The following is a 13986-nucleotide window of genomic DNA, read 5'->3' as shown; positions in this document are numbered from 1 at the left end:
GGGGAATGTTTTGGGAAAGATCCTCGAGGCGGCGTGAACCTCTGATGACCCCTAGCGACATGACTTCATCCAAAATACGACAGCCTTAGTATCAGTCAAACATGTGGGCAAACTACCTGACCGCCGACCACTTCCATCGAAACGTGCTTTTATTTAACGATATATAACTACACAATCACAAAACAGAGCCATGTTGTCTGTAAACTGAAGTTTGGATATAATATTATATTTGACAGATATAAAAGCAGAAGAGAGGTTTTTATAAGAAAACCAACATGACAGAGCTTGCAAGTCCCCTAGGCAAACTAAAGTTCACAGAGTGAAAATCAGGTTGCATGTTCTTGAATTACATTGTGTTTAATTGAATTACCACACAGTAAACATGGAGCCCGTTCAGCTGGTTTGGCATAAGGATACTGGGCACAGTTATGTACAAAGAAAGGAAGGAAAAGGGGGCTTGTTTGAGGCTCAGCAGCTATTTTTTTGTCCTGGGGCCCCAAAACTGCTTGATCTATTCATGTTTCCAGCAACAGTTGTTTTCAACTACCAGTCTACAATTTTAGACACATTTCACACACAAAAAAATAGATTTGCATTTATTAAGACAAATTAAGTTCTGATTGGATGTCGGGTTAACATATCTTCATTGTTATCAAACAGATTCTGAGTGGATGATGCCGTACAGGGTTTACAGGGTCTTAAACAAGTTCTGGCTGCCTCTACCAAACCTTTTTTCCCAAACAGCTTTATGTTTATTAAAGCTGTCAAGTGATAATGAAATAGGCATGCGGTGTATGATTTTAAAGATGCCATATAAGAATCGTACTAAAGCATAACCTAATGTTATAAACCAATTCTTAAAAAAAATCACATTTGTAGTTATTAATCAACTTTAACCAACCGTAAGACTATCAGTGATGTATCTTGGTGACCCATTGGACTGTTTGACACTGCAGAGAGAAATTCAAAGCATTTCTGTTTGATGAAGCCACATCTAAAGTTTGTCTTGACACGACACAAACTCAGAAAAGACTACTAGTGTCTCATGAAAACAAAACGGAAGTCTGTCAGTCTCTCAGACAGGCTTTTTGAAATTGGAACATTTGCCTGAGTGTTAATTCCTTAAAAAAAAAAAAAACTTACAAAATGAACAAAAAATTGAATTGAAAAAATGAATGGCATTTCATTTTAAAGCTTCATCCATCTACACATTTACTCTGGCTACTTCAGTAAGCTCAGTTTTGAGAAGGTCAGCTTTATTATAGTGAAATGTCGCTAATGGATAAAACTGTTTAAAAAAGAAAAAGACAGTCTTAGCGTATTTGTGGAGCTAAGTTTCTCTGATAAAAGATGTAAACAGCTATTCCACATAAGGCTGTGCAACAAATTATGTATAGTTTCAGTTTAAGAGCTTTACTGATGAAAAGGTTTTCTTTATTCTGCTATGGTACAGCAAGCATGAACAGGATCATTGTGAAAGTAGTGTTTAAAATATGGTCATACATACATACATGAAGTAATACGCAACAATTCCTGTTTAATTACAGCAGCAACAGCATCCACTGCAGGCTACTGTAATTAGATTATAATAGTCATTACAATCACTCATTCTTCCAGGTAGGCTCTGGATTTGAATGTAATCTGGGATTTGGTGGCTCAGTGCTGAGTTGTGCGGAAACCCAGAAACTAGCCTGCAGTTACCTCACATCAATACCGTACAATAACAGCTAGAGAGACAGACTGCTAACACCTGAGAGTTTACAAGTGTGGCAAAAGAGTGTACGGTTAGTTATGTAATCTTAGAGGAATGCTTTACCCTTAACAGTCTGGCAACTACAATTGTGCCTGAAGGATTATTGTCTCTGAAGTAGACCATTTTCAGACATATACTTTGTTATGTTATTTTCAAAGGGTGTGCTGGATGTCATTGCGGTATCCTAATAGTGTGTGTGCTGGTTAAAATCTGACTGTCCAGCAACACCTCTATCAGTGATTTAAAATACTCTTGAGTACTAAGTCCAGGCTGCTTATGTATATGAGCTGAGATCATCGTTCCAGTTTTAACTGCAGCATAAAACCTAAATTAAACTCATTCATTAAACAGTGGCTGAAATAAAATGCAATGGACATTAATTAGCCAACAGACCCATGCCATTATGTAAACCCTACACCTGAATTCTGTCAGTCACACACACACACCTTGCCCAGGTGCACACTCATGTGGGGTAAGCTCATCTTGTCACTCGCTCTTTATTAATACAGGATTACATTTATTCCCAATCCCAAACACACACCACACTCTACAGACTCCTCACAAAAGCACATGCACTGTCTGCCCGGGTCCATCAAAGGTAGCGAGGCAGTCAGATAGTGGTGTGCCCCCAGTTAAAGTCAGAGACGTTTCATCCTTTTTGAATGTCCATGGAGGCCTGCTGCTAACAGGGGCTTTACCAGTCAACAGGTGGATTTCTTTCAGGAAGAGGACACACTACAGCTTTGTAAATCCAGGTTTATGAAGGTAAGACAATAATTAAACAGATTCTTTGATAGCAGTTAGAGCAAGAGAATAGTGTCTTCTTGAGAAAATACAGTTTGTATTGATCAGCCAAATGCGTTGTTTGCCAATCACATGTACACTACTGTATGTATTGAGTCATTTCTCACTTTAACAGACTTCATACTGATAAGACTGATATGGCATGCAGGTTATAGTATTAGAGTATAGAAGTTTCTGTCTGAGTGTGAAAGCTTGAGTTCTCTAAATGCTCTTTCTGGTATCATTTGCATCCATCCAATATGTAAAATTGATCTTCTACAGATTGACCGCTGAGGTTTCTATGACTTATATTCTCCCATTTCATTCTAAACTACAATCCCAAATATCAGCTTGCTTAAAAGTAGGTGCATGGATGCCGTATCCAGTTATTCAGGATATTGTTTCTCTTTTTCTTCATTCAAAAATGACATAACTCTCCACCAGTTTTGTCCCTCTTTCTCAGATGTTTCCTTGGTCTGCTGTTTTCTCCCTTGAGCCTAAAGTGCCCGGTCAACGCAGCACCGAGGAATTGGTTACCAATACTCTGATGTTGGAGCTGGGGGCGATGGTGAAGCGCACTGAACGCATACGTTTGGAGCGAGCGACTGAGGGTAGGCGCCGCCGTCGCAGCTCCTCTTCCACAGCTGATTACAGCTGGCTGGCCAACAACCCGACGCCACAGCCGTATGAACTGACACCCAACGACTTGCTGGAACTGCAGGACCTCTGTGCCAAGATCCCTCCTGCACAATGTGGCCCCTTGATTGTCAGGTGAGCAAGGCAGCAAAAAAGAAAAGACAAGAGGACATGGAGATACACATGTTGCAGATACAAACTGGCGGATAGAGAAAGCTAGAACTGTTACTGAAACTGAAAAAAGTATGAGCAGGGAGTGGGAAGTAAAGCCAGACGAAAATCAGAAAGATGTTAAGAAATAAGAGATGGAGAGCTACAGAGGCAGAGATAACATTATAAAGAAGGGTAGAGAGACAAGCTGAAATAGACTAAGACAATAAGGGACAACGAGCATCACATACAGGCAAGAATACAGAATATGAAGAAGAAACAGAAGAGATAGCTGCAGGGTTTCAATCTAATCCCTTTAACACCCTTAACTATAACCTACTTTTGCACTACAGAAGTGTAAGGCTCAAAGGATTAGTCTGTGAATTAGCTGATCAATGTAAAATATATGTAGGGTTTTTTTTTAATTATTTTTATTTTTATTTATTTTTATTTTTTTTTGGGGGGGGGTCATTTTCTGACAGTTACTTGATTAATTTTCTACTGCTCAACAACATTGTTATGTACAAACCCAGCCCTGCTATAACCTTGACACCCTGCCGTCTGGCAAGCAATACAGAAGTATCCATTGCTGCACCACCAGAGCACAGAGCATCTTCTTTCCTCAAGCTGTGGGACTCCTCGCTTCATCTTCCACACTCCACAATAAATAAATTACATGGAATTTTATACTGACATTGCACATACTGTACATGCTTTCTGATTATACAGAACATGTGTATAGATTTATACATATATAAGACACTGTACATATTGTTCTATGTGTGTGTGTGTGTAGCATGAATTGGCCACAACGGCTACAACAATCAATAACCCTTGATACTTTGATATTATGCATCTTACAGTACACTTTAGTATCCTACCAGGGGTGTAGCCAGGCATTCTGGGCCCCTTTATTAAAGCTGCACCACCCACTTGGTGGTGGCGACACCTTCACTCTTACGGCTACTTCTGACTGTATCTGCCCTCTTTTTGGCTTGTCTGACCTTGTTTCTGTTTTGTTTGGTCTTGTCCTGGCTGTTAGTTATTTTAGAGCGGACTGTTCCTAATAATCACTCTTATCCTCCAATGGCAGGTTCCGGAAGTTGGTGTCACAGATGGAGCCTGAGGTTCATGAAGTTCCCAGACTGTTTCGCTCTGTGTTGCACAACTGTGTGGAAGAGCTGAATGGAAATGAAGAAATGCACAATACCATCTTTGAGAAGCAGCAGCGCAGCAAGAGCCTTTCTTTCGACACTTTCCGCACCAAATTTCGCACTGGCCAGTTCTTCAAGGGCAGTGGCCTGAGAGGTTCAAAGAGTAATCTGCAGCAGGAGGTCGATTGGTCTGACGAGGAGGATGGAGAAGTGGAGGAGGAAGCAATCAAGTCCAGGGCGAGGAAGGGAAGGAGCAAGAGTATGCCAGAGATCTGCCCTATGGAGCAGAGTGCCCATGCATGAGATAAAGGAGGGAGAAAATCAGGGGAGAGACAATGCAGAGAGGATGGAGGTAGGGAGAAGAGGAACACCTGTACAGGAGTTTTGGCAGGGAAATAAAATGAAGAGGAAGAGCGGGAGGAAAAATGAGAACAAAAGAGAGATGGGTCGTTTATTGCAAATGTAGGGAGAACAGGAAGAGAAAGGCGGGATGCTGTCGAAGGTGGGAAGGTAGCATTAAATGAATAAGGGAAAAAGGGTGGGCTTAAAATAATTTCTTGACTTTGGGGGAACCTGTCTAAATGCATATGAACTTGAAGTATTTAGTCCACCCCAAAAGCATTTGAAAGCATTTATGAAACACTTGTTTAGCATCTTATCATGCAGATGGGTAGGCCTACCAGCTTGGTTAAACAAGACCATGGCCATGCTTGCAGCTTCGTGAAGCTGTGCTTAGGCACTGTGGTGCTTTGAGCTAAATGCTAACGTCAGCATGTTCACATGCTAATATTTAGCAGGCGTAGTGTTTTGTGGTTAGCAACAGCTGAGGTTGAAGGGAATTACATTAGTTTTACAGGTATTATTTCATAAACTGAAGTATTTGATACATTTAAAATTATACTTAATGATGGCGCTTGATGAAAAGTCAGAATATCATCAAAGCAGTTTCAATATATTCTGAAAGGAACATCGTGTCAACCAAATTTCATCTCATCTCAAAACCACAAATGTCAACCTGCTAGTCGTGCTATACTAGAAGTTAACAAATCAACAAAGTCATTAGGATACATGATCTGGGGGCCATGAATGTCTGTGTACAGCTGCATAGCAATCCATCTATCAGTTAGAAGAGGTGGACCTACCAACAGAGAAGCATTGCCATCCACAGGGCCTTGCTAAAATGGCTAAAAATGGCTAAAATCTGCAGAATGGGATTTTGTTGAATAAAGTCTTGCTAGGATTTCTAACCTTTCTGTGCTTCATGTATCTTTAAAGGCAAACAATTGAAGAAAGAACTCTTTGAACAACTGTTCTTGATGAATCATACATATCGTGAAGTGTCTCTTTAAAGACATAATACAACAAACGGGCTTTCTGCAAGGTTCATCTAAAAAAAGTTCATCTGTACAATCAGCAGTCACAGTTTGGCTTCAGATCACCTGGCCAGTTAGTAGGTGCTCTTATTGTGTATCCAACAAATGCTTTCAGTTTAGGGGAAAAAAAAGTCTTTCCCTACAAAATGTTCTCATCACTTCTGTTTAACAGTTTTTCTTCACAAAGATGTCTTAGTGTTTTTTGGTTTAAATGTAGGTACTAGTAGCCTTAAAGCTTTTCTACAAAAGGAATTTAAGATACATGGCCCTTTATCACATTATTGTGGTTGAAAAGGCAAATTATTTGTATGCAAATCCATCCAGGGCCTGTACTGTGATAAATAAATACATGCCATACATCTTTACTGTGGAAATGCGTCGATTACACAAAACTGCACCTGCTTATCACTTCTCCGTTGACACGCTGTATCCCTCTAGCCCAACATACCTAATTATATCACTACTGACTAATCCTCTTATCCCAAGAAAATCTCAGCCATGAATGCCAGCACCCCATTATTTTATTAATATGCACTTTCTTATCAATACATCACTATTTGCACTTTATACACTGAAGTCAAGGCATTTGGCTAAAAAAAAGAGACAAGGAAAAAATAGGAAGAATGTTTTCTTTCTTCTTAAAAAGCTGTGGTCATTTTAATAAGATCTGGTACATTAGAGAAATAAAAAGGGAAAGCAACTACAACAGTGACATCCAACCAGACACTTCAGGGAATCTGGCTGATTGAATCACTTCATTAGTGGGCCTTCACAACCAGCCTATCCCCTTCATAAGCACTGATGTTAAACCTGGATCCTGTTCAGATACTTGACTTCTGCACTGAAGTCTCTCTGAATGTACAAGGTTAACACTTTTTTCATCCATTCAACCTAACAGTTTAATTTAAAACAGAAGTTCCCTTCAGGTGGCTGTACCTGCTCGCTTGTGCCTTCAGGACACAAAATGCTGGACCACAACAAGTATCTTTGTGTTCTGTCACAGTTCTATAAGAGTACCCATTTGGCAAATAAACACTGAGAGCAAAAGAGAATATAACTGAATAAAAAATATTTCACTTCGTTAATGAAAGGTGGTAAGTAGAGAATTGCTGAGAAACAGGGGACACAGCAATGCTCTTCATTAAAAAGTAAGCAAGCTAAGAAGCAAGATTATGCAAAGATAAACTCCAGTTCCGTTGTTTGGCGTTGAAATAATAATGGATCACATGTGGTAAGGGGAGGAAACAATAAACAAACAAATCAAAATTTAAAAAAAAAGACAGTTTGCAGAATCAAACCATTAAATTATAGCCATTTTGATTAAATGTTTATGAGTTATTGGTCAACATACAATACAGAGCAGTTTTTGCTCTCTCTATACAAAGTGGGGATTTTTCATAATTTATTCTTTCATTTGGACAGAGTTCGACAACTTCATTCTTCACTGAATTGTCAAATTGAGATCAAGAGTCTGTGGCTTGGGAACAACTGAAAAGTCTGTTTTACAGGAAAAGTCTACCAAGCCTCCATCAAACTGTCACTTCGATAAAGAAGTCTGTCCTTCCAATATGTTGTCTGGACACGTCGTCTCAGTCCAGCTTTAGTTTTTTTCTTCTTCTCCTCCCCTCTCCTCAGCCACTCTTCTTTTCATTAAGCAAAGAAGACAACAAAGATGATGAAGAAGATGACGAGGACGAGAAAGATCTTGATCATCAGCCAGCGGTTGGAGGAAACTGACTGGAAGTATTTGAGGATCTCTGTGTGGGCAGCCTCCACGTTCAGCTGGGTGTCCTCCACGTTAGCATCAATCCTGTGGCGGAAGCACAACAGACAGTTCAGCCAGACAGGACTTTTAAAACAAATGCAAATCATGTTACCTCTAATCACTTTTGTTTCAAGTAAGACAATAACCGGCAAGTTGATGACCGGCATGTGATTACATGTGAACAATGTGAAAGATATTAATGTGAAGTGAACTCACAATTCAATTCTAACATCACATTTGCTTTAGCCTCTTCCTTTCCTTAATTCTTATTTTTTCTTCATTAAAAGTATGATTTGACATACTGGGCAACAATGCTAGTTGTAGTTTTCTTGCTTGCTGAGACTTATATCTGTACAGTTAATCATGAAGAGTCAGCTGAGAGTTAAGTCAAGAAACAGCAAACTCCTGATCCTGCACAAAACCTGCCTGCCAGCAGCTTTCACAAATTAACACTTTATGCACAGTTTGTTTAAGCTGCATGACTCAAAGTGTAAAAAAACAAGTTGTACTTTCTTTTGTGTCACAACCATCTCTTGGTTGGACCAGAGACTTCCTGGAATCTGTTTGCCACAGACCTCCATGAGTAGATTTTTCCCAGACAGGGTCAGTTTAGTTATTTCCATTATTTTTGACAATCAAAGTTAAGATGCTTCGAGGTTCATATTTACCACACAGCAAATTAGCATTTCCCAACATGTCAGTCTATTTCCAAATAACATCTCGTCATTTGTTTGTTTCTGAGAGTTCTCTCTTTCTTTGACCCCCCTCCTCCATTTGTAGCTCAGTCTTACCTCTGGATGGTCTCTTCTTGCTCCTTGACCATGTGTGCCAGCTGCTGGAATATAGAGCCCAGTTCCACAATGGTGCTCTCAATGTTCTGCATGGTGTCTGCACGGCTCTGGATGTATGAGTCCTGCAATGGCACAGCCAGCCAGATTTTAAAACAGGGTCATGTTAAAGCACATAAATGTAGTTTATCTCTCTGGTCACATTTTTTTGCTAAAGATTTCAGTCCAATATTTCTACAAAGTTCACAGTCGATACATTTCGTACTGATAGTGGCCAGAACAACAACACTGTGCATCAACTGATTTTTGAATTATTTCTTCCAGATTTTTGTGTTAGCAAATTAAAGGCACATTTCTGCCTGACTATGGCAAACATACCACCAACAGCCTACCTGCTCATCAATAAGCTGCAGCTGCAGAGGGTTAGTCTGCGAATCCATATCGATGGCTACATCACCCAGACTTCTGGATTCATCCTGCATCAGGACCGAGCTCTCTGAAAGGAGACAAACACAACACACACACATGTGCAACAAGGTCAGACAGAGATCCTCAATGGCAGAGAGGAAAAGCAGAAAGAACAGCGGGGAAATACAGTAGCTAGTGATACCCGCTGGGAGAGTCAAACGTTCCAGGGAAATACCTTTTAAATTTGAGGTTGTATTGCCCTGGTAGTCATAGCGCGGCTCGCGAGCTGCATGCGGCTCCTGGGCCCCTTTTTTGCGGCTCCCTAAAATATTTTTTGATTTTTGCATTATAGATGACCAAATACAGTTATAATCATTCACAAGGATTTCGAGCATTCGCCATTGCATCGAAAAGTACACTGCCAGTCGAAATGTTTCTCTTCCCCTATGGCATTTGTGGCTAAATTTGAACCAATTTGCCTGTTGTAAATAACCTAAAATTAGGGAAAATAAACTATTACCAAACTTCTAAACTTCTAAAACTAAAGAACTTTTGTTGCATTATTGCACTAAAACATAATCACCTTTATTATGAGAAGACACTTGGCTAAAAGAGTATTACAACAATGTAAATCTTCTGATTTTGGCTCTTGTTTTTGGGAAACACTTTGATTATAATTACATAAATAAAAAGACACTTCATGCTCTTAAGTTGTAGACTACAGGCACCTAATAATTAAACTAATTTCCAATTAGATGTGGGTTACTTCCAATAAAATAAACTATTACAAACATTTTTATTCACATGTCCACTTGTTACATATATCTTATTGTAAATTATTAACACTGAGCACACTGAGAGTGATTTAAGAAAAAACAAACATTTGACTGGCAGTATAAATGTCTGCACAGGAAGTATCTGAGCTCCCTTAGAGGGTCTCTGGTAAGTAGCCTGTTTAGGAAAATGTTTCGCTATTTGTTTATCAAAAAGGTAAAATGAGCAGGAGCCAGACATGATGAATATTGTCCCAAAGCCAAAACAAAGAAACAATAGATATGTGTTCACTCTATCTTATTTTTAAAGCTGCCGGCACAAGTATCATGTCATGTCAGTTCTAATACTGAGATGAGCAGGATATAATTTCTAGGGTAGAGTTTCTGCTGCAGTGTGAGACCAAAATTATTAAAAATTATGGTTACCTTTGTCAGTTCTATAGGGGGTTATTTTATGGTCGTTATTTTAGCAAATCTGCTTGCTGGCACTGAGAAAGCTCAAGTCATGTGCAGCATTTAATCAGCACAAAATGTAGCTAACAAAATAGAGTGAACACACTCTGAAGCTACAACAACATGCTGTCTTTACCTTTTGGCATGAGATCCCTTGAAAAAAATCATGGTGAGTACAAGCCTGAAGCTAAGATGCGGATAAACTTACTGAAGTTGTTGGCCATCAGAGGAGAAGTTGAAACCGGAGGCTGGGAGAATTGCTCTCTCCTGCTGCGCTGCTGCTTCAGGTTCTGGAGGAAAAAAGAGAAAATGATGGAGGGAGTAAACATGATGAGAAGACACCAGTGATCCATTTCTAAACTTAGGCTTTTAGTATTTTTCACCATTTATGTGTCTTACCTCAGTTCTAACTTCAAGGACTGATTTGAAGTCATTGGACATTGAAGCCAGTTTAGACTGTGGATAACAAAAGATATAACACAGTTGAGCTGTGTACAACTATTACAGAGCTCCAATATGTGAACAGTATTTCTACAAACATTTTCTGATGCCATTACATGTGATATCAAACTACCTGCAAGATATTTTTAAAATTACATGATTTCCTCTATTCCTCTACCATATGTGAACAAACATGCAGCTTCATTCAAAGGTCAGAGAAAACAATGACAAAGAAATGTTGAAAGTAAGGACTATTTCAAAGCGAAAACCTTTGTTTAACCTGCCCAGTTAGTTTAATTTCTGCCCAAAAAAGACAGGTCCTAAAAGCAAATTTAACCATAATTTAAACAGTTCCATGCACTTGGTCTCACATATACAACATACTATGAGTTAGACCTTATTTAATTAAATGTACCTGTAATGACACCACTATAGTGTTAGAGTGGGTTTGGATATGTCGGCCACCTGGAGCTCCTCGGGACCTCACCAAGTCCTGCAGCTGTGCTATCTGTTTGTTGAGACTGTTGATGTCCTAAAAAACATAAACACAGGAAATGGAGAAAACAGGGTACATATATTAACTAGACACTTACTTACTTACTCATTTACTTAGAGCCCAGCTATCAAATTAACAGGGCACAGTGTGATCGCAAAACCACATTGCATATCATTTCAACAATTAAACTCACTTGTTTGATGATGTAGGTTAACTCCTCGATCTCCACTGCCTTGTCATCGAACAGAGATTTTCGTTTTGCCACTAAAACGTCAAAACAACAGCATGTAGAATCAGCATGTTGAACTTTATGACACACACAAGATTTTTAAAGGACACAAAAATAATATTAAAAGGAACACTTACAGATAGTTAGCTTTTCTAGTTTGGCAAATGTATTGCTTAAGTCTTTTCCAATTCTCCTGCAAGGAAACAAACACACAAAAATGTAACTTTCTTTTATGATGGTAAATTAAGAGTCTTTGGGTTCTGGACTGTTGGTTGGATAAATTTTGCAATCTGAAGATGTCACTTTGGGAAATTGTGATGAGAATTTTTTCACATTTCTTTTTTTTTTAACAATTTGTTGATAAATGATGAATTCGTTTATTCAGTGCAAAAGTAATCCAAAGACTAATCAATAATGTAAATAATCATTAGTAGCAGTCTGTGCTCCACCATTTTAGGAAACATACTCATTTACATTCTTAGCATGACTTAGATTTCATCAGTTTTATCTCTTTGATCTGTGTCTCCCAGTCTTTGTGTTGTACAAAACCAAACGTGCCCCGAACCAAACCCAGCACTTAAAGTCCACATCAATCATCTCACTTAACTTACAGTTAGACAAGACATATGATTTCTATTAAATTATTAATTAATTTTTTAATTAATTAAGTGCAATAAAGATTAGAACGAGAAGGATAAAATGTGAATACAAATAATGCAATGGCCATTATCAAAGCAAAAGAACTGTTACATTCAGAAATTATTTGTGAGTTATTGAAACACATAAGAAAACAATGAGGAACTCACTTGGCCATAACTGTAAAGTCACTGCGCTGCCTGAGGGCACTGAGAGCCGGTTTACTCGGCTGTACTCCATTCTGCTGGGGGGAGATCAAAAGTAGAAAGTATGAAACAGTGAGATAAATTTAAAAGAAGAAGCTGAGAGGTAACTGTGACAATATAACTAAATAAAGCCACACCAAAGGTTATATTTGTGGGTTTTAAAAAAATCTATTACTGATAACAATGTGATATTGCACCGTTAACACATCACTCTAAAATATCTATTGTATGCTGTGGGAAAATTTATGATTAAAAGATTGTCAGTGATCTTGAACTATGTAATTGAAAGTGAAAGTGTTTCTAAATTATCTCAGACATATTTTGGGGATTTCTGTACTGCAACTGATTGTTACACGTCAGCCATTGTAAACACTGGCATCAATATCAGCAGAATTATTTTTGAGAATGACAATCACTTTTCAATGATTTGGGGTTTTTTTGCCAATTAATTTAATAACTCTTATTACAATAGCATATTCTGTCTGTCGAAACCAAACGTAGATGCAAACATAGGGGTAAACAAGGAACCAAAACCAAAAGTAAGCAGACCAAAACACACCGTCAGTGTACCTGTAAATTACATGCTACAAGGTTAGGGCCAAATGCCTACCTTTACATAAAACAATCTCGTTGTTATTGTGCTATGATGTCAGCTGCCCAGTACCAACTTACCGGTCTGCCTTGGAGAGATTTACAGGCAGACTGAAACTCGAGGGTCCGGTCACGGCACGTCATCCTGCCGCCGGTTGAGGGTCAATAGCCCGCTGTAGACCGCAAACCACCTGGGACTGCCGGGTCCCACTCCTTCGCTTTATGTAGTGGTTAAATAGGAAAACCTCCCGGTGTGTTGGCAAACTCACATCCAAGGTGGAGTATCTTTCATACGTACACACATGTCTGTGGAAAGGCAAAAAAAGACGCTTTCATGCTCCCATGTTGTCAACTCAAAATGTAATAATAAATTACAATTAGATCATATAGTTTGGATGGGAAAAACAACAGTCGGTACCGTTAGCTAACAGCACGGTTTACTGACACCGACAACAAGACTAAAACACGGAGTAAACCTCAACAGCCAGGCAATAAACACCAAATAACTGGCACAACTTACAAATATAGCCACAGGTGAGCTAAGTATATATACTATTAGGTAACAATGATTATCTCACGCCTCGACTAGCTCTATGTGTACAGGCCGTCCATTACGACAAGCAGCAGCTGATCACGGCCTCACCGGCTAACCACAGGCTAACATAAAGTTAGCTACAAGCTAACCGGGCTTTCCATACGATCTCTCCTCCTTCACTTAGCTACAATTCGACTTAAACTAACCTTCTGCGGTTTAATCTTATTAAAAAGACATAAATCGATATGTTCCAACTCACTTGACTCGACATCACATCATATTTCGAGGGCCCTCGATGTTCCTGGTAAAAACTAATCAACCGAGGAGTTAAAGTTCCAATCCGGGTCACTTCCGGCATCAACGTCACTGCCACGTCTACTTTACCAGGGTGGAAAATCCCTGCGCACACAACACGTCACCATCAGGGGGCGCCATATCTTCCATCTCATGGCATAAGATGCATTTAATAGTAAAGACATGATTCAGAGTGTGTGAGTGTGTGCGATTCTCTCTCTTTGTGGTGTACCCCGCCTCTTGACCGTTGTCAGCTGGGATAGCTTGGATAGATAGATTCAGACTAAAACTACAAAAATCTACAAAATCTAAACGATAACACAGTAAAGTCTCAAGGAAATTCAATCGAATGCAACTGGACTTAGTTATTTGTCTTTGAAGACGTTTCACCTCTCATCCAAGAGGCTTCATCAGTTCATGCTCGCTTGACTAGGCTGGGACTAGTCCCAGTTGCATTCGATTGAATTTCCTTGAGATAACCATGACCTGGATGAATGAGAATATTCACAGGCTTAACACAGT

General features: G+C 39.2%; 2 protein-coding genes across 5 annotated transcripts; one reads left to right on the top strand and one right to left on the bottom strand.

Annotated features, from left to right (window-relative positions):
• Positions 1-1685: 1685 nt before the first annotated feature.
• On the top strand, positions 1686-5885 carry zgc:162144 (RD3 domain-containing protein). The gene is made up of 3 exons (XM_046406588.1): positions 1686-2518; positions 3000-3307; positions 4416-5885. Exons 1-3 carry the CDS (start codon positions 2513-2515, stop codon positions 4777-4779), a joined length of 678 nt encoding a protein of 225 aa, XP_046262544.1. The 5' UTR covers positions 1686-2512; the 3' UTR covers positions 4780-5885.
• A 467-nt stretch (positions 5886-6352) lies between these two features.
• stx5a (syntaxin 5A) lies at positions 6353-13556 on the bottom strand. Of its 4 annotated transcripts, none has more exons than XM_046406584.1 (12): positions 13430-13556; positions 12717-12941; positions 12009-12082; positions 11340-11395; positions 11167-11237; positions 10893-11009; positions 10436-10492; positions 10245-10326; positions 9046-9132; positions 8795-8898; positions 8406-8527; positions 6353-7659 (listed from the first exon to the last, which is right to left on the bottom strand). In XM_046406584.1, the coding sequence occupies exons 2-12, from the start codon at positions 12777-12779 to the stop codon at positions 7500-7502; spliced, it is 993 nt and encodes a 330-aa protein (XP_046262540.1). In that variant the 5' UTR covers positions 12780-12941; positions 13430-13556; the 3' UTR covers positions 6353-7499. The 4 variants fall into 4 exon arrangements, with proteins under 4 accessions (XP_046262540.1, XP_046262541.1, XP_046262542.1 ...); XM_046406585.1 differs by having other exon boundaries at positions 12009-12079; XM_046406586.1 differs by lacking the exon at positions 9046-9132.
• Between the last annotated feature and the right edge of the window lie 430 nt (positions 13557-13986).

This window comes from Scatophagus argus, chromosome 12 (assembly GCF_020382885.2).
Source record: "Scatophagus argus isolate fScaArg1 chromosome 12, fScaArg1.pri, whole genome shotgun sequence".
In the NCBI taxonomy this organism is placed as follows: domain Eukaryota; kingdom Metazoa; phylum Chordata; class Actinopteri; family Scatophagidae; genus Scatophagus; species Scatophagus argus.
This window is presented reverse-complemented; position numbering and strand designations above follow the sequence as displayed.

What these genes read in the sequence shown, in the direction of transcription:
- zgc:162144 (XM_046406588.1), top strand. An exon ending in TGTGGCCCCTTGATTGTCAG is followed by an intron (nt 3,308 to 4,415) that starts GTGAGCAAGGCA and finishes CTCCAATGGCAG; the next exon opens with GTTCCGGAAGTTGGTGTCAC.
- stx5a (XM_046406584.1), bottom strand. Translation starts at nt 12,779, where the DNA reads ATGACGTGCCGTGACCGGACCCTCGAGTTTCAGTCTGCCTGTAAATCT. An exon ending in TCTGATGGCCAACAACTTCA is followed by an intron (nt 9,133 to 10,244) that starts GTAAGTTTATCC and finishes AAAATATTTTAG; the next exon opens with GGAGCCGCAAAAAAGGGGCC. An exon ending in CAAGAAGAGACCATCCAGAG is followed by an intron (nt 7,660 to 8,405) that starts GTAAGACTGAGC and finishes CTTCCGCCACAG; the next exon opens with GATTGATGCTAACGTGGAGG.